The 20584-nt window shown below is 35.4% G+C and overlaps 1 protein-coding gene across 10 annotated transcripts in view; it reads left to right on the forward strand.

Annotated features, from left to right (window-relative positions):
* PNISR (PNN interacting serine and arginine rich protein) overlaps positions 1-19227 on the forward strand; it is a 29230-nt gene extending 10003 nt beyond the window's left edge. For 5 of the 10 annotated variants that reach the window (XM_026059301.1, XM_026059299.1, XM_026059298.1 and 2 more), the window contains 11 exons: positions 2250-2368; positions 3562-3747; positions 6731-6954; positions 8659-8845; positions 9074-9264; positions 9876-10013; positions 10789-10888; positions 11592-11645; positions 12965-13135; positions 15892-16999; positions 17210-19227. In XM_026059301.1, coding sequence (XP_025915086.1) covers positions 2281-2368; positions 3562-3747; positions 6731-6954; positions 8659-8845; positions 9074-9264; positions 9876-10013; positions 10789-10888; positions 11592-11645; positions 12965-13135; positions 15892-16999; positions 17210-17240 — 2478 coding nt within the window. In that variant the 5' untranslated portion in view covers positions 2250-2280 and the 3' untranslated portion in view covers positions 17241-19227. Of the gene's footprint in view, positions 1-2249; positions 2369-3561; positions 3748-6730; positions 6955-8658; positions 8846-9073; positions 9265-9875; positions 10014-10788; positions 10889-11493; positions 11673-12964; positions 13136-15891; positions 17004-17209 lie in introns of those variants that run through there. The other 5 variants (XM_026059303.1, XM_026059304.1, XR_003252409.1 and 2 more) reach the window with 5 other exon arrangements.
* Positions 19228-20584: the final 1357 nt, after the last annotated feature.

The following is a 20584-nucleotide window of genomic DNA, read 5'->3' on the forward strand; positions in this document are numbered from 1 at the left end:
GGTTTTTCATTGCTGGTGTGATTTAATAGTTGGAGCTGAGCACCATGAGGCAGTTCAGTTCTTTGAAGACTAGTGATTATCCTGAACCACAGTTGATGCAGCTTTATTTTAATATGTTAACAAGTTTATTTTGACAATTGAAAGACTCTGGATCCTGAAAGGGAAGATGAATTGAAGGGAGGAAGAGACAGAATGATTTGCTTTCTTCTTATTTTAGGACGATAATATTTATGAGATTACTATTTCATATTTAATGTGTGAAATATGTATATGTGAGTACTCAAAGAGCTAGATGTTTCAGGGCCAGCTTAAACGTTACTTTAAGTGGCAGGGTAGTTCCTTTATTAGCCACTTTTTCTACACTTAACTAATGCAAGAAAGTTGGCTTCCCAGATACAGATGAAAATGCTGATGACATGCACTCTGTCTTCACCTACTAAAAGTTTGAATATCGTAAAAATGTCATTGAAATAAAAAAAAATATTTAATTTGGCTAAAAAAGGTAATAAAAGTAGCAAAGCAGGTTTTGCCTGATACTTTTCTCTGGTATTAAACTTGATCTGATCTTGTTGAAAGTCTCCAAAAAGGGGTTTCCAACCTGTAGTTTTTGTATTGGCTTGAGTGTAAGTGGTCTCAAAACTAAGGTGATCTACAGTTTTTCAGAATAAAAATAAAAATTGACAAAAATATGGAGAAATAATGTAGCCTGCATTCATCTGTGTTTGACCCAGCATCCCACAATGTTATGTACAGGGTTTTTGGTAGCTTGCTGCTCTCTTCCTGTACAATCATGCAATTATTTATATGAATGTGTAGCCATTAGGCACGAGGTCCCTTTTTGAGCAGGACCCACTATAATTGCTTATGTTGTGTCTGCTGAAAGCTGGCCCTCTATGTAGGRATTCTTGTATACTATAAACTTCTATGAAGTAAAAATGGTTAGGGATATATCCCTGGCTGTGCATCCAAGTGGCACTGACTGCTTTGAGCTCACTTGCTCTGAAGCAGACTGGCTGTATTCATTCATTCTGTATAGCGCTTGCCTCCTGTGAGTCTCCTCTAGGTTGTGTGTGCTGCCCTGGTAGCTTCAGGAAATAAATGTTTTTGTGTGGGTTCTTCAGTTGTTTTTTTTCCTTTAAGTTCAGAGTGTTTGAAGCAGCCCACATGACTGATGTTTTATAGCATGAAATCAAGAGTTGAATGCCCTGTGGAATGGCATTATGGCGTATAAGGTGTTTGAGGGTGTAAAGCCTTCTGAGTTGTCGTTAATAGAGACTGGTAGGACAGAGAGAGTCACGCTTGGTGCGCTCTCATCCATACAGGTGCTTGGGAACAGTCCCTGGAGTGAACTGTCTCCAAAACTGTACCCAGGCTTGGTCTTCAAGAATGCAATTTGGAGCAGTGTAGACAGCGCTATCTGGCTCTCTGTATATAGCAGGTTGGCTATACATAAGAGGTGCAAATTACCCGAAGAATTTGGTGTGCAATATGGACATACCTGGTAAACTGCTGTACCTCATTTATTTCTTGCAAATCTGGTCCTGGAACAGCACTTGAAGGAGGTTGTGGAGCTCCCCTTCTTTTAAGTTCTAGTGCTGTTACTTGCCACTCAGCGAGGATATACATTGCTACACCAAAAAGGTTTCTGATGATTTTAAGGGACCATGTGGTGAATCTGCATATATGCAGTGAAGCTTTTCCTCAGATTTTAAGGCATATTTCACTTAGAAATTATAATGAGCTTATACCATATATAAAGCACATGTGGAGAGCATTTTGTACCTGTTTAGCTCTCCATTGTAATTGTTAATGATCTGTTTACCATTCAGTGACTTTCCTTTGTCTTGGTTAACAGCCTTGTATGAAGCTTGCATAGAAAAATACCCCTTTTTCCCTAAAAAGCAGGCAAGAATATCATTTAAATAGCATCTTGTTTATTCTGACTTTCTTTAAATTGCATTTATTGTCATACATGTGTTTTTTCTGACGGACTTCTCATGTCTCTCCTTGAATGTCATTTTGTAGTTAATTTCCTCACAGAAATATGGAGGAAGCATACTAATCTTCTGGAATCTTACAATAATATTTTCAGATGTTACTCTAGAGGATGAACAGTTTCCTTCAGCTAAAAATACTGAGCCAGCATTGCTTCAGCTTGCTTTGGAAGGCTTAAATGTATCTGCAGTTATATGTTTCATTTATGTGATATTTCATGGGCATCCATTTAAACATACAACTATTATTTTTAGTTGGAATATAGACTATATAAAGACTTAAAAGATGTGGGATCAAGGTGGACAACCTTGGCAGCAATGGCCTTTGAACCAACAGCAGTGGATGCAGTCATTTCAGCACCAGCAAGATCCAAGTAAGTACAGAAAGCTTTGGGATTTAATTTTATCTGTTGTAATGTGAATTTTAGAATCTTCATTACAGATCATTACTGATAATTGCTTTATTATATCTGCTTTTAAGATGATACGTTTATGATGCTTTTCAGAACAACTTAAAAAATAGAATCCGTACCTTGATTTCTAGTCTTGACACTTTTAATATTTAATATGCAAAACAGACCTCTAACTGAGTTTTCTTGGATAAATTATCAACATTCTACCAGTCATACAGACCTACATTTAGACCTCATGTCCTTTTACAGAATCTGTATGCTTTTCAGTTCTTCAGCCAAGCTAAATCATAAGAAACCTTCATTTGAGAAAATCTGCCTTGTCGTGGCAGAATTTTTAATGCAGATTTATACATAGAAAAACCTCTCACTGGAACAATTGATACAATATTTATTTTAGGTTACAGTAGTGATGATCATGACCTAGTTTATTCCCAAAAAACATTTTAAGCAATAGAATATAATTTACCTTAAATTGTGTACGAGATAAAAATTCAGAGCATCCCGAGGTATCCAGAAAAGAGGTGGAAGGATGTATTTAATACTCAGAGTGAACAGATTGACTGGTTTTGCGTTGTTATCCATTGCTTAAATTTCTGCAACCTCAACATTTGTTGACTTGATAATGAGCAGTAGACATAATACTGTTCTCAGATGACAGTGCAATTTATTCACCTACTGGTAGGAATCATGGTAAAGAAAATAGGGGAGAGAACTGTAACATTAAATGGCATTCTGAAAAGCAGATGTTATACAAAGACCATACATTGTAAAATGTTTTCTAGCTATGCACCTTTCCTAAGCTTGAATCTTTATGAGTTTAGAATTTAAGGATATATTTCTTTCTGACATAATTAGTATACTTAAGAAAAAAAGAGTACTGCTACTATCCAGTGCTAATGTGAACCTAAAATAATCTGCCTTATGGCTTTTTGAATGTACATGGAGAAACTCTACTTCAACAAGTGTGTACATTTTGGTATTTGCAGCCAGTTTGTTTTATTGTACACCGTGAATAAGTAACAATTGTGCTGGTGGTACTTGCTGAAGGTAAATGTTGCCTGTTTCTCTTGAGCAATTAGACATGTAATTGAGAAGCAGTGTTACACTTCAGAAATGTGAACACTAACCTTTTGTGTTTTCTCTGTTTATTTTAGGCCAGATAGACTGGGCTGCATTAGCTCAAGCATGGATTGCTCAGCGAGAAGCCTCAGGGCAACAGAATGTAGTGGAGCAACAGGGAATGATGCCAAATGGACAGGATATTTCAGGAATAGAATCTGGTCCAAACAACCATAATAATTTTCAGGGGGATCCCAACTTCAACAGAATGTGGCAGCCAGGTTTGTTTTCCTTTCTATTCATTTCTTTTTTCCTATAATGAAATTTTCTTTTTGTCAGGCATATTTTGGGTTGGTGTATGCTCTGTCCCTCTGAATCCAATATGCAACACTAGCAGTAGGATCAACTAATTAATCAAGTATCAGGCTGCTACTCTGGTCAGTGTCCCACAAAATATAGGTAAGAGTAGAGATACAAAGGTCTTAGATTAGTGAGTTGTGTTATAAATAAAAACATTGGTTTATAATAGWACAWATSCAWTGSATWTGTWCTATCCCTGAATATTGTAGAATGATAAAGTGTGAATTGCAGTTATATATTTATTTCCCCAAATCTATTCTTGCATCTTACGTTTCATTGGTTATCCCAAGGCACTGCAGCACTGAAGGCAGCAGGATGCTCCAGAATTATAGAACATCTGTTGCTCTCTCTTGTAGCCCAATATCTGCTTCTGGCATGATTTTGACATGTAGAAAAAGTTCATAGTTTAACTGGCAGATGCTGGCTTTAGCTGTCTTAAAATCTTGAAGAAGGAGATAGGTGAAGTTCTGTGTATAAAATACACTGTTATTACATCTGCTTCATATATAGAGAGGTTAATCTTTGCCTTTTTTGTCTTGAGTATCTGATCATCATGCATAATTTTTCATTTATAAGTTAAAGTTGGTTGAAAGCTTCTGTTAATATTGATTACTTTCAGTTCTTATACAACTGTCTCAAAACTTTAGTTTCTTTTTAAAACCTCATAAAATACACTGACATCAGGCATGAGGTAGAAACTGGATATTTTCTGCTAAGAATTTTTCTGAAGTTGTATTCTAAAAATTTTCCAGAAGATTTGTTGCTTCGGCACAGTATGATGTAATTAGAAATTTGTGAGGAAGGTAGTTTGTAAGTTTGCATGCATGCCTTCTACTGGCTCAGTAAAAACTGCATTTCATGCTTGATTTCGTTAATGAGTGAAACAGTAATACCTCCAGTTTTCACTGTAATTATTCAAATTTGCGTAAGTGCAATATTTAATAAAAGTAGGCTGTCTCAGAATATCATTGGTAGTTCTTATACATGCATAAAAATGGTTGTAGACATCAGGTTTCACTTAAATTTAACACTGCTGCCCTGGGCTGTAATTTATTGTAGTCACATGTAAGAATTTAAACTTTACTATGTGGTAGTATATAGAGCATATTCTAGCTATATTTCTGCATTATAAGCAGAAGTTTGCACAGAAATATTGTATCATTATCAAGCAGCCATGTTCTTTATATGATCCTGCAGTGATGAGTTCTTCATCCTATCCTGTTTCATTTGCGAGGTGAAAGAGAATAAAATCTCTGGTGTTAGTTTTGCAAATAGTCACAGAATGGTAAAAGCGAGGAAGATGTTTGGCTGATAACAGGGTGTTAGGAGCTCAAGCTGCCCCAGAAAATGGAGAGCAGGAAAGTATCCGTTAAGAATTAGATCAGAGAGCAAAAAAATGTAACACCCTGTGTTGAGGGGAAACTATGCCAATGAATGCTATTACTGTTATTGGGCATATCATTCAAAGAATATGTTGTTTTCCAAGTCTTTTTGGATACTCTAATAAAGACCATGCTGATGCAGATACGACCCAGCTTCCATTAATTTAGGCAACTTCACTCTTAGTTTATAAAAGTAATCGCAACAAACTAAATCATAGTATATATGTTTAGCCAAAATACTCCTTCACATATTCACTCTGTTTCTAGAAAACTTCATCTTTCTTCATATGCCTTCCAACTTTCTCGATCAGCTTTGGATCCCAAAAGTCCTGTGCACACTACTGACAAAGGAGGATAATGGCAATGTGAAAGCTAACTGTATAGCTAGCAAGCAATTCATTTTGAAGGGTGTCATGTTCCAGAAGTGAAAACCGCATCTGTTGTGTGCAGCTTGGAAGTTTCCAGTCAGTTAGATTGAAGTGAACCAGGCATTTAAATATTGTCAAATATCAAGACATATATTTATAAACAGTAACTGTTGTAGGCTGTTCCTAAAGGATAAAGCATTCTGTCCTGGGAGGTATTGGCTCTGGAGAAAGATTTGAATAATCAGCTAGACATGACATTACAGGATGACACTGAGAGTAAAAGGAGTGGTATAATCTTTGAACCTACAAATAAGGGGACTACCAAGTGGAAAAGATATGCTACACCTTTTTAGTAACTACAGTAATGGATCCAATTCTGATACTGACAGACGAAAAAGGCTCTAAAAATGAGAAAAAAATAGAAGAATTATTAAAGGATTGGAAGCCAGGTGTTATCACAAGACGCTACGTATTAATTCTTTAGTGATGAAAGCTTAATCACAGTCTGTAAGTATCTGTATGATGGATATAAATTTTAGACTGATTTCCTGAGAAAACAAAGCTTATGGCCAGAAGAACTGTTTATTCATTCTTCTCAATAACTTCACTCTGTTAGCGAATTGTAACTTAAGTTTGAGGACTAATGGCCACAGCTTATACTGGGACCTCTGTTAGATATTGGAGAATCTATGGAAACATCCGTTACCAAGACATATGACTTTAGAAAACAAATTTAATCAGTTTTGCTGCTCTCAGACCATTTGTGTCTATAATAGGTCTCTTAAGTCTATCATGCAAAGGAATAAAACAGCTCAATGGTTTGAAATTTGAATAACACAGAAGTAGGGAAGTAGGGGCAGTTCTTTAACAGTTGGTACAATTTGTAAGTGCTGTGGTGGACTCAATATGCCTGTAAACCTAGAAAAACAAATTTATAAATTTAGATTTTTTTTTTTTCCTCCAGAACATATGTTCTAGTTCAGCTACAGCTATTTGTCTGTATTTCTGTCATTTGGTCAAGGAAATTATTAATCAAGACAGTCTGTAGATCAATGATTCTTCATAGCTTTACCATCTGTGTTGCTTTGAGGAACCTTGTGACTCATATAAATCTTATTAACTTGGCATTGAATTGTATTCTAAATCCTAAACAGAATGGGGAATGCCTCACCAACCCCCTCATCCACCTCCAGATCAACAGTGGATGACTCCAACCCCAGGTCCGATGGAAATTGTTCCTCCATCTGAAGACAGCAACAGTCAGGACAGTGGGGAATTTGCTCCTGACAACAGGCATATATTTAACCAGAACAATCACAACTTTGGGGGACCTCCCGATAACTTTGCAATGGGGCCAGTGAACCAGTTTGACTATCAGGTGAAACATATTTGTTGCTTTAATATTGTAGACGTGCAGAGTCCCTTCCGTGGATGTGTTCCTCTAATATCATCTAGCGGCGACTTTCATTCTGCGGTTCTACAAACAACTACAGAATCTGTTATCTGCTAAGATATGTTTTTACAAAATACTTTACAGAAGACGACATTAGAGTTTTCAGTTCTATTCTGAGGCCAAAGTGTTTTTTTTTCTATACTAGTAAATAGAAATGGCTGTTGTGTGCAATGTTAAAATGACTCACTGTTTTCCGCTATATAACATTATGAAGTTTTGTGTGTATAAAAAAAAAAAGGAAAAAGAAAAAAAATAAAGTTCAGAAATACATACTTAAATGCACTAGATAATGTACTGTAGGGAACAGTCCTGTATTTGCAGGGAGATAGACTGGATGATCTATTGATCTTTTCCATATCTATCTACTGTGATTCTGTGAATAAACAATGGTATTTCTAAAAATCCACATCCAATTTTTTCTTCATTTTGGCCTACAGGTTGTATAGCAAAATAAAATTAGAGGCAGTTTTAACACTAATAATAAAAGGGGGCATTGCACAATTCTTTAAACACAAAAAGCTTATGGATCTTTCCCCGGTTTTCAATACTCTACATTCAAAACTCTTGAAATAAATGACAAACTGTACCTTTTAGAACATCCACCTCCTGTTCATAAGTCCAAGGGGAGACTGACAGAACTGTAGAAATGTGTTTCTATCTTCTGGCCTACTTTTCTCTATTACTAAATATTCATGTTCAGCRGTATTGTTAGACAGGAGGTGAACTAATCATTTTTGAATACACTAGGTTATAATAATTTCCTATGTTTACTATTGTGGGATCAAAACTTAATTTCTCAAAATTCTCTAAATAGTACATAAAATTTGTTTTGCACACAGGAATACATAACCTTAAATTGTAGTGGAAGAGTGCTTCTACTACTAGTGACTTAAATGGATAGTCAATAGAATATAATAAAAAATATTTGATGCTATAGCTTTCTTCCTAAATGCTGTCATCTTAAATAGTTGCATTAGGCATTCTGAGCACCAAATACAACAAAAACTGTATACCTCAAGACTTGTGACTCTTGGGTTATATAAACCTTGCTCAGAACCCAGAGTCTGTACCAAACTTGCATATTCATGTATTTAATATTTTAATCAACAATAAAATTTATTTTTACTGATAACATTCATGAATAATTACTCAAAAATGCACAGTACCAAAATTTTTGTGCAAYAAAAACTTGAACTTTTCATTTTTGTCCTCGAATTGTAGTTGCAGGGAAAGACTGCTAACAGAACCAGACTCTAAGACTTTAGTTTGCATACCCTTTGTTTAACTGCATGCTCTGATGCTAAGCTGGCAAGAAATTGGTGGAGTTAGATGGTGATTGTATGGCCTAATGTTTAGCTCAGTATGAAAGGAGATCGTTTGAAGCCCTTTCAGCTTTGTTAGTATCCATGCTTATATTCTAAAAATCTTTTTCAAATGTGTAAGTTAAATCCTTAAATATTTAAAGAAAATCTGTTTCTTGAGGAGCACGGGAAAGCAGATTGGGAGATCTTGGTAGCCTAGAGAACATGGATCCCTACTTGCATGGATTTCTGTAGACCTACTTGCACACATGCTCATGATGTATATAGTATTAAATGTGAAGAAAAATAAACTGCGTTACTCTTTCAGCATGGGGCTGCCTTTGGTCCACCCCAGGGTGGATTTCATCCTCCTTATTGGCAGCCAGGGCCACCAGGGCCACCAGGGCCACCAGCACCTCCTGCACCTCCTCAGAATCGAAGGGAAAGACCCTCGTTCAGAGACCGTCAGCGTTCACCTATTGCGATGCCAGTGAAGCAGGAGCCTCCACAGATTGGTACATGTTAACCACTCTTTAATAAAAGAAACATGAAAGCATTATTTTAGAAAGCGATAGACCTTTTTTTCTTACAAGGTAAAAAACAAAGGAAAGGAAAAAGCTATTATTTAATGGTTTTTGCCTGCAATCTGGTGCATGATTTGTTTGAATGGGGGTGGAGGGTTTGCTGTTTTTTTGTTTTGAAGGTTTTTCCATCTTAAAAAAATGTAAACCTCACTTGTGTAGATGCTGTGAAGCGCAGAACTCTTCCTGCCTGGATTCGTGAGGGCCTGGAAAAGATGGAACGAGAGAAACAGAAAAAATTGGAAAAAGAGAGGATGGAGCAGCAACGTTCACAGATGTCTAAAAAAGAAAAAAAAGAAAGCGAGGAGGCTGAAGAAGGGGATGGTCCACGGTTACCTCAGAAAAGTAAATTTGTAAGTAGAAGGGTTTGCTTTTTGCTCAGGTTTATATTTCCTGAAAGGTACCAACTTTTTGGTCTCTTCAAAAGAGAGACTGTGTATTTCAGTTTATTTCTTTCTGTTACTTAAGTGTATATAGCTAATTCTTTGTTAATATTTATTTGATATTTTAAAAGTTGTTAATGGCTGACGGGTAAAAGTATATTACCTGATCTGTATTAGCAAAGAATGATAAAATTATGCTTGTTTCAGTTCTGTATTTTGGGAACATGTATGGTCTTTAAGGAGGTGTGAGTTCTAGATAAGTAGCTGAACAAATTCAGACATTGGTATTTGTTAAACTGAATCAGTTTAAGGAGCTTTGTGTTACATTTGCTTTAGTAGTTAGCCCATTTGTTTGTAATTCTGAGTGCCCGTCTGGCAGTGAACTGACAATTTACTTATCCCATGTGGGAAGGGAGGGATCTGTGTGTTTATTTCAAGGGAAAACAGAGAAAAGAAACAGGGTTTTATGATAGCTGTAGGACAGTCTCCATTACAAAATAAATAAAGTTCATTATTATAAATAGAAACTAATGAGCTTTAAATCTAATTTTTTCCTGAAATGTACAATGGTGTTCTTATAGGACAGTGACGAGGAAGATGAAGATGCTGAAAACACAGAAGGTGTAAGTGTTGGGAAAATCAGCAGGAGTCCATCCCCAGCTCCTCAAGAGGAGCAAAGTGAACCAGAAATGACAGAAGAAGAAAAGGAATATCAAATGGTATTAATAATCTAGTTCTCACCAAGTATTTTTATTTGCTGATCTTTTTCATGCATAACAAAATTTAAGAAATTTTTCTCTGCCTGATACTGTAAATATGGGTATAGCACACATCATACAGTGAAGCAGAGTTACATTTGCATGTCTTTTTATAATGCTGTCTTTTTAATATAGACAAGGACATAGGTTATATAACTCGTATTTAACATAATGGTGGAAGAATACAATGACTGTAACCTTTGTATTAATTCTGTTGTTTTGGTTAACTCTGCAAATTTCTGAAAACTTTTAATGATTAAATGCATCCATCTGAAATCTATGCTACAACCTCAGTTCCTGTGCAAGGGAATTTTAAGAAGTATGTTCTTGCAAGGAAATGCCAGAAACTTTTTAAGTCCTGGACCAGCAAGAATTTCACTCTGTCTGCAAAACCTTTGTACTTTGATATCATAGTTGTTGCTCTAGAAGAGGGAGCTTCACACTCCCATGAAAGTAGGCATACCTAATTTTAGCAGTGAGAAATAGTGATTCCTAAAAGTTCTCTGTCTTTGATATTTCACATATATGAGATATAGTAATTTTGCTGTATAGCTTTTCTGTTGATGTTTTCTGTTTTCTTTTAAGTGATGTCTGTTGAAGGAAATCATTAAATAAAACATACAAAAGAATGCTTTTATAGCTATTAAAAGAAATAAAGTTGTGTTGTGGAATACAACATGAATGCCCATTTTAGCCAGGAGGTTTTRCCTTTAACCATATATAAAATTTTCTTCAGATGTTGCTGACAAAAATGCTGCTGACAGAAATTCTTTTAGATGTCACAAATGAAGAAATTTATTACGTGGCCAAAGATGTACACCGTAAAGCAACTAAAGGTATGCTTTTTTTTTTTTTTTTAAGTTTCTTCTGTGAATATTCTATATTTGCATGTCTCTAGAACACTTAACCTCCATAGCTGTCCCCCAAGAACAATCCCACTATAATGCATCCGACTTGATAGAGTTCAGATCCAGTAATCATGTACTGTTGTCCTGTGCAGTGTATTGTGAGTTACTTCAGTTATTCCATTTCCTTCATATAATTCATTTAGTTAAAATGGTACCTGTGTGTCAATCGCTCTTGAGTTGTAGCTGTTTCTTAATGCTGTCATTTTTATCTCAAGTTCTTAGCTGTTCAGAAGTGCAAAGAGACGAACTTTGAATCCTCAATTAGTAATTCTTTTTGCTTTTGCTATTAACATGTTACTGTATTTACATAACAGATGGTTTTTAACATAATTGAGTTAAATATGTAACTACTGAAACTTGAAAATTATGTGCAGATGCTGTAACTTGGAAAGTGATTTATGAACATAGATATGGGGTTTTTTGTTGACTATTAATTTGCAGTTAAAATCTAAATCTTCGTGGTCAGAAAATCTAGAATTGGTTTTAAATGGATGATGCGTTTTTAATGTTTCTTCTCTCCCCTCCAAGAACAGCAATAGTAGTAGATTTAACAATACCATAGACTCTCATGACTATGAAATCGTGGCTATTTGTGTTAACATGTTGTTCCTGTTGTTGATGTGATACAAAGCTCCTGCAAAACAGCTGGCACAGTCCAGTGCACTGGCTTCCCTCACTGGACTCGGTAAGTATGTTCCTTATTTTTGAGAGGGCTTAAAGGGGGAGTTTCACTCTTGCCTTGCGTTTCTAGAAATTGCATTTTGAAACTAGATTTTAATTGCCCAAGAGTATGGGTCACTTTCCAATAACTTTTTCATTACCAGCACCTCTGTTTGTTCCACAGGTGATCCTACTGATATCAGTGGGATGGTTTTTGGAGTAAAGGACTAGTCAGTGTGAGTTAGTATATCAGAATCTTGCCCTAATTTTGAAAAATATGTAAAAACATGAGATAAACTTACTTTTCAATAGGATGATTGTTCCAGCAGCACACTGCAGTCTCTTAGAGAGAAGAATACAGTTTTTATATTTTTCTCCTGTTTTGATCCATCCAAACAACAAAGGAAAGTTGGTAGAACAATAATGTTTATAAACAAATGTTTATAAATAAAAACACAATGTTTGGAATTTCTATTTTATTGAAAAGCTACATATGTACAGAGGCTCCCATATCTCAGATTACCAGTTAAAGGCAACGCAGGAAAAAGAGCTTGAAATTCCAGCTTGAGACATAACAGCAGAAGATCTTTCCCAACACGCACTTTTATCATCTAAAAACATAAGACAACAAAGTGTCAGTGATCATTTATGTGCCCRTTACATGGTATTACAATGAATTAGTTTGAAGGTTCTCATTCCGAGTATTCAGACGCTTTAAAAGTGCTTTAATAAAGACCATAAGAACTTCAACCTCAGAGAAAGTAAAGTATCTCCATGTCAGATGTTTAAATTGACTTTATTTTTTTTATCAGTCCAGTAGTTATTAATAACTTTGGGGAGAAGAAAGACCATTTCTATTCCATCTCTGTACCTGTCAAAGTGCAGTATTTTCTAAATCAGTATAGAAAGATTGATATGGCATTCAGAATTTCTGTTGCCTTGGACTACGGAGGCGGCTGAAGTCATTTCAGAGATGTCTTCATGGAAAAGTCTGAGGCATTTCCCTGCTTTTTCTGTGCAGTCGCTGATAGGAAGGCATTGTTTTGATCTCCACAAGGAGTTTTTTTGCCCTTCCATACAATGGAAAAAGTATCATGATCACAGTGGTTGCCTGACGAAAATAGACAAGCTGTTCCAGAAGGAGTAGAACCAGTCACTAAGCATCAATACAGATATGGGGGCCTTGATCACACCAGTCAAACATTGGCACTTACCAGAATAAAGTGGCTTCTTCAGAGAAGAGAAAGTGAAGGAAGGGCAGTGTTACTCTCCTCTTTGCCCCACAGAAATATTAAGAACAAAGCTTAATCTTTCCTCGTGATAGCCTGGACTTTATGCACGCAGGTGGACTGGGTGGTTATGGATCAGGAGACAGTGAAGATGAGAGGAGTGACAGAGGCTCTGAATCATCTGATACTGATGATGAGGAATTACGACACAGAATCAGGCAAAAACAGGAAGCATTTTGGAGAAAAGAGAGAGAACAGCAACTATTGCTAGAAAAACAGCTAGAAGGTAAATCACGTCATGTCTTCCTACTATGCTACTCCATGTGTATTCTGCTATTTAGAGAGTATATGTTAATCGGTTYGAGTGAAAGAATATTTTGAACCAAAAATATGAAGCCTAATTTAGAAATAATGTTCTTTAGTAAAATATTTTAATAAAAAAGATGTTCAAGCTACTTCATAAAAATTGGGTTGGCTTCTTTTCTTTCTAACAAGGAAAAATCCATTAAGTGTTTTTTTCATAAACTATTTCATTGTTAAGAAAGCAGACATGTTACAAACATTTTTTATATATATATATATATATATATATATATATATATAAAATATCTCTCTGTGTGTATAATATACATGTTTAAAAAACAGTTCAGTTAGTATCCAAGTTGTGACTGGGGGATAAATTTTACCCCTCTGAGGAACTGCAGCAGACTGCGTTGCGTATAGACTAGGTTTCTTAAAGTTGTCCACTCTGAGTATTTGAAGCACATTTTAGTTCTGAAAAACTTGCTTTTAAATTACATAATCTTGTGCAGTGTGCCTTTCCGAATGTACAGCTGGAGGCTATAGTTTCTTTGAACTTACTGTTTTCAGTTGTAACTGAGGCATGTGTCCACACGCACTGTCTTCATAAATGGGTTTTTGGACCTATTGCTGGGGACAGATTATTGAAGCCAATCTCTGAGAATTATTGAACCCAAACTCTGAGAAGTTGGCAGGTGTGATAATTTTTTTTTTCTGTGATTTACTGCTGCTTTTCCCTGCAAGGTAAAGTATCCTGTTGTATCAATATTATAACTCAAAAGGCTATCATAGTCAAGCGTGTACTTTTCTAGCTGAAGAGCAGACCTGATGGACAGATGAATACAATGGTAATAAGCCCACATAATACTTAGTGATCTAAATTTCTAATCTGGAGAAGACAGAAAATGCTATCACGATAGCATATTTATTTCTTGTTTTAAGATGGATGATTTCCTCCATTTTGTTCTTATTTTAAAGGCCTAGAAATAGGCATATGGATCCTTTAATAAAAGGATGTGCTATCTAAACTTTTGCCTTTCTTATCATTTTTGTGTCTCCCTCTGAGTATTTTAAGATTTATGCCTAAAAGGATAGCAATATGGAGAGTGACTGAATAGTTGCCTATGACCTCTGTCTTCATAGTGCAAGAGGCCAGATGCCAGTTTGGGGATGTCTCTCTGGGCTATTTACAGAAATAGGAATCCAGAATACAAAAGCCCATTCTATAAATCGAGAATACTGAAGTTTCTTCCCGGAACTATTCTCTGTAGAAATTCATAGTACTACAAAGCAACTTTAAGCAATGCTAGAACTGTACGTGAGCCAGAGTCTCATTTGAAGGATTCAGAGAAGGCAGATTTTTAATATACAGTACGGCATCTTCTAACATACAGTGGCTTCTGCCTGTACTACCTGATACCTCGGGGACCACATGGAATTGGTGTGTGGGTTAGATTTAACCATGAGTTGCCATTTCAAGCATTCCAGGTTTCCTGATGCAGTTTTATTCCCTAAGCTAATTCAGGAACTGATGGCACACGTCAGAAGGCCATTTTTTGAGTAAAAATATTATATGTGAGTTATTTTCTCTGAGTTCAATTAAAAAATGGGGAGGGGATGTAAACTTACCCAGTGATGCAAAGGATCATAAGTGGAATAGAAATGAGTAATACTTTTTTCAAGTTCAAAACCTCTGGAAAATGCTCTGAAGGTCTGAATTTCTTTGTTTTGTTATCTGAAAATCTTGGTCTGCATACACATTATATTACTTTTAAGAAATGTATTTTTATTTCAACAGTTGTCTTCTTACCATGTTTATGGTATTTGCTGACTACCAAAATGTTACACGATCTCAACTGATGTTAACTTTTTCTTCTGTAACAACTTCACAATCTGTCTGTATTAAATGCTGTGGTATTAACTTTTGAGCTGAGTTTTAAGCAATTCTTAAGAATTGTCTATAAGTCTCCTTTTTCTGCTATTCCTCCCCTCCTTGGTATTCATTTACTATCAAAACTGTTTAAAGTGAGGAAAAATGTAAATTGTTTGTAATATTTAGCATTTAGGTCTAGTCTAAGTTATCCCTGGATAAAGCCATAAAAGGGATGTTTTCTCTCAAAAAGCAAACATGTATCACTACAGCAGAAAGTACTGTACAGAAAGTGTGTAAGACTGTTTTGGATAACAAGTCCTACAGAACATATAAGCAGGTACAGCCTACATTGTTCTGAGGTTGAGAGGCACTGTTTGGGAAATACATCTTTAGACCAGACAGCGATTACTCAAAAACCCATGAACAGGGCTGGAAGGAAGGCAGGGAGCATAGCTATGGCTAGAGGAGCAATGAAGGAAGGAGAAAGGGAGAATCAGGTGTGTGGAAAGTTTGCAGGAGGCAAAGTATGTTTATGTGGATGAATTAGGAGGTCTAGTGGTCCAGGGTRTTCATTGGAGAACTTTGTCTTAAGCCACTGAAATATGAAATGACATCAAATAATTCCAAAAGTCTCTGGCTTCTGCACTTTTTCTGAAACAGGGGAACAATCTTTCTAGAATTAAAACAAAAAAAATAATCCAAGAAACAAGTTGTTTGATAAGTAGTTTGTATGATGGCAGACAGTGTATTAATTATAAGTATTAGGAAGGGTACTTGGAAACCTTGTTTTTGCCAAAAGTAACAGTATGGAAATTATTGACATATTACTTCAAATTACTTGTATTTTTCTTTTGTATATTTTTTTTCAGAAGAAAAGCTACAAAATGAAAAAGTTTCAAAAGAGATGAATGAATTTATCAGCAAGGAACAAAACAGTAATTTAACATCACAGGAGGGAAAAGAAATTGAAGCAGATATGGTTCATGAAAAGAAAAGATCTCCAAATGCAATCGCACCTGATATAGAACCCAAAAAGGAGGGTAAAGAAAAAGAGAGGACAGGAAGGAGTAGGTCAGGAAGCTCTAGTAGTGGTAGCACTAGCAGCAATAGCAGAAGCAGTAGTAGTAGCAGCACTGTGTCTAGTTCATCATACAGCACTAGCTCAGGTAGTAGTCGCAGTTCTTCACGTTCTTCCTCTCCTAAGAGGAAGAAGAGACATAGTCGCAGTAGAACCCCTTCACATAAAGTTAGGCGCAGTAGAAGCAGGAGTTACTCTCACAGAAATAGGAGAGAGAGAAGTAGAAGTAGGGAAAAAATAAGAGAAAGGAGAAGACCTAGTAGAAATCGGAGTACTGAAAGAGGGGAGAGACGAAGAAATCGGAGTCCTTCCCGAGAGAGAAGTTGGGATAGACGTAGAAGTAGTAGTCGCTCAAGAGACAGACGAGTTAGCCGTGCTAGTCGCAGCAGAAGTAGGGATAGACGTAAAAGTGAAGACCAGCGTAGAAGCCCAACTGGAAATAGGCACAAACATAAAAGTGATGGCAAAGATCAAGAAAGGAAAAAAGAGCAAGGTGGAAGTATAGATAAAGACAGGAAAAAGAACAGAGAAAGGGAGAGAGATCAGGAAAAAAGAAAGGATAAGCCGAAAAAGGAAGAGAAAGAAAGTAAGACCGGCAATCATGATGACAGTAGATTAAAGAGAAAAAGAGACAGTGAAAGAACTTTCTCTCGCAGTGATTCAATATCTGTGAAAATACTAAGACAGGATTCCAGACAAGAAAGCAAAAAAAGTTCTACCAAAGATAGCAAAAAACATTCAGGCTCTGAATCTAGCGCAAGGAGTAGTTCTGAATCACCAGGAAGCAGTAAAGAAAAGAAGGCTAAGAAATCGAAGCATATTCGATCATGCTCCATGGAGAAATCTCAAAGGTCTGGTAAGAAGGCAAGCCGCAAACACAAGTCTAAGTCACGATCAAGGTAGTATACTTTTTAAGTACTTTGTCTGACCTTTTTTTTTTTTTTTTTTTTTCTAATAAAGTATGGTATTTATTAAATTTCTTATCTTGGGCAAAAGTAACTTTGGAAAATCTTTTAAAACTATTAATTATTAAGCCTGAAGTGTGTGTGGGCTTGGGGGTCTTTTATTTTTTTCAATTAACTTTTTCCCCTTTTTCCTTTATTTTTCAGATCAACGACTCCTCCTCGTCGTAAACGTTGAGGAATGATATGGCACCAGTGCTATGACGTTTAAAAATTCCATGAGTTATAAAAGGCTTGTCTCATTATAGAGGCACATTGTGGCTATGTAGGTGAAACCAGAATCCTTTTTTTATCTGTAAATAGGTGTATTTTTTCCAAATGCTGCTCAGAATTAAATACCTAATAGGATTTCTTTGTATTACGTTTTTTCAAGAACGGTAGTGCTTAATAAGAATATAAAACATGCCATTCTCTTTCAGCTGTAATGTTCTTAAATTACTATTGAATGTACTGTGATGTCAATAAAGCTCTTTAGTTCATTTTTGTTTAAAATTCTTGCACCTGAATTTTGTGTTAAGCTGTAGAAAGTATTTTTTTTTAAAAAAAAAAGGCAGCTTTTTGGTATAACAAATTTTTAAAGTACTTGAAAAAAGATTTTAAAGTAAAACACTTGTCAAAGTATGTTATCCATGGACTTGATGAGATTAATCTGTTGGGTGGGGAGTGTGGAGAACAAAGAATAGACATCTTATTTTTTCTTTAGATATGTGTAATAGGTTTATAATCTCTTTTTTATTTGGACTATCAAGTGACATATGCTGTGTGTGTAAAATATGGGTCACTGTAATACAAGCTATACTTAAACAGACTGAACCCCTTTAGGAAAATGTGCAACTAACTGAACTTGTGTGATAGTGTTAAGCTCTGGAACTATATTCCTCACCCACTTTTATTTGGTGTTCAGAGAAAACTTTTTGGACAGTCAGGGATATTACAGGAACAAGATTCAGCATTTTAGATGTCTTATTGAATATATTTGTAAAGGGCACGCAGTACACATTAGAAAACTGACAATAGATAAACTTTACATTTTGGCACATGCATCAGAGTGTAGTCAACATAAAACTGATTATTTTTGTTAGTGTTATGAGAATTGTGATTCCTGTAAAGTTGATACATTGGTTAGACAGCAACTTAACTAAATCTTTGATTTTAATATTACCATAAAATGAAAGAAGTCACTGATTACCTCCTTGTTCAGGAAATAAACTGTTGTTAGTAACGAGACTGAAATAACACTAATAAAAAAACAAAAACAACCCTACGCCAGCGACTGTTATAGAAGAGTATTAGTTTAGAAAAAGATTAGTGATCTGTGCCTAGAAGGTCTGGTATAATAGCAATTGTGAAAAAGAGAAAAGGYATAACATCAAAGTAAGATGGCTCTTTGATGGCTATCTCTTATAAGAAAAAATTTACTAGTACCAGCAACTTGCAAAGCATGCCTTCTTGAACAGATTAATCCATTTAACTAAAAGTAGAGTTCAGCTACGTAGCATTTTTGCCTATGTCATTTTTTTCATAAATGAGATGCAGAAATAAATTCCTTTGGTGCTTTGGCAAAGAATCCACATTTTAACTATACATTTATTAACCAAGTTAATGGCTGGTGAATACATGCATGTTATCAAAACACTTTTACAGATAAATAATTAGTTAATTGAATTATAAATAATATACCCCCCAAATTTAAGTCCTTTTACATGGAGTAGATTAAGCAGTCATACCTAATAGCAAAATAAGGCATAATTTGCAACACGCTACTTTTACTTGCATTGGTATGGATATAAATAATGATATATCGATCCAATCTCAGTACACTATTGGCTCTTGGTAAAAGTGAGGATTTTACTGAAGAGTAGGTAGTACAACAGTTCAGATATCTTAGAAGGACTCCTTTTTTGAGAGAGAAAAATAAACTAAAATTAAGTGGAAGAAAAGCTATTGAGGAATACAGTTTCCATGATGCGTTGCATTTGATTTTCAGTTCAGATTTTATCTTATCTGTTCGATAATAAAAAAGACTGTGTATGAAAAGCTTTATATACTCTGCCAACAACTGGAATTTTGTCACTTCCTGTAAATATGAAAATTATTTTTTTGACACAAATGCACTTATATGGGTAGTGACTGTATGCCAATAAAAAGAGCATACGACCGCTGTATTTAACTGTTTCGGAAATCTTACTAAGCAGCAAACTCAGCACACCAGTAATTAACAGTACATTGGTATTGTGTCAGCTTCACATTCATTRGACAACTTCATGTTTTAGTAATTCCGTTACTGAGTGTTTTTCAAATGTAAAGGCTAAAATAGCATCCAGTCTTAATTCCATATATTTGAAGTGATCTTCAATTAAAACATATACAAATATATACAAAGATGGGAATTGTAGAAAAGTCTAAATTCAGTTGTTATTCTATTATTTTACATTTTTAAATACTTTAAAAATATTTTAAGAATACTTGTGCAGCATAGGAGAGAAAGACATACGATGAGCAAGACGTACACCTCTGAATGTTACGCAGCGACTCTGGGGGAATTGTCTTGAACTTTTTTTTTTTTAATATATAAATAAAGAGATGGTGTGGAATCAAGTGGAAAATGGTTTCCATGAAAGTATTGCTTTGGCCATAAGTACAGCAGAAACTCTGTAAGTATCCAAAGGTACCTGTTACATAATCTAAGACCAGGAGCAGGCTGCTGCAATGGATAGGCCAGACAATGGTAGTTAGGTAAGACAGTCTAACCTTAAAGACTGAGCAACTCCAAACTTTCTGAAATGTGGCATAATAACTCTTCCTGGTTTGGAAAATAAATCTGCTATCATTTGTGTCTTTGAGTGTAGGAGGAAGAGTCTAGGCTGCTACTTTTAACTGTTGTTATCTTAAAATCTGCATTTAATAATAGAAAAATGGAATAGCTACCTGTAGTTTAAAATCAACTTATTCTGTTAAGTAAAATACTTGCCAGTGTGCATGTATTTAATTACTTGCTTGTTGTTAATTTTTTTGAAATAGCAAATATAAAAGTAATGGCAATCTAAGCATTAGTTCTCATTCTCCATATTTTGCCTTTGCTTTGCTAAATAAATGAAAAGTTATCAATTAATTTGCATAAGTCTAATACACAAAAACACAGTTTATGGGTAGGCTTAGTTTTGAGTCTTAAGGAAACTGTGTTTCTTAACATAAAGGATTTCTTTCTTTGAGCTCTGGTTCTTCAGTAGCTCTGAGACATTATTAATGACCCCTAAATCCACTGCACTATGAGCTTTGTTGGATGGAAAGCAGGTGAGTAGGGAAGCTGTCCACAGCTATAGTAAGAAGGTTTGTCATGTATTTACTCACTGCTGAGAAAAACTTCTTGGAGACCTTGCTGTAGTCCTTGTTTAGTGGGGGGGAGGGTAATTCTTTTTTTAATTCAAAATAGCATGTTTTCAGAGTATGCTGTACAACACTTTCTGATAGCAAGTTCTTTCTAACTGGAGTAAGAGTAGAAAGAAAATAAATCAAGAATAT

Source organism: Apteryx rowi, unplaced genomic scaffold, assembly GCF_003343035.1.
Source record: "Apteryx rowi isolate R43461 unplaced genomic scaffold, aptRow1 scaffold_155, whole genome shotgun sequence".
Classification (NCBI taxonomy): Eukaryota; Metazoa; Chordata; class Aves; order Apterygiformes; family Apterygidae; genus Apteryx; species Apteryx rowi.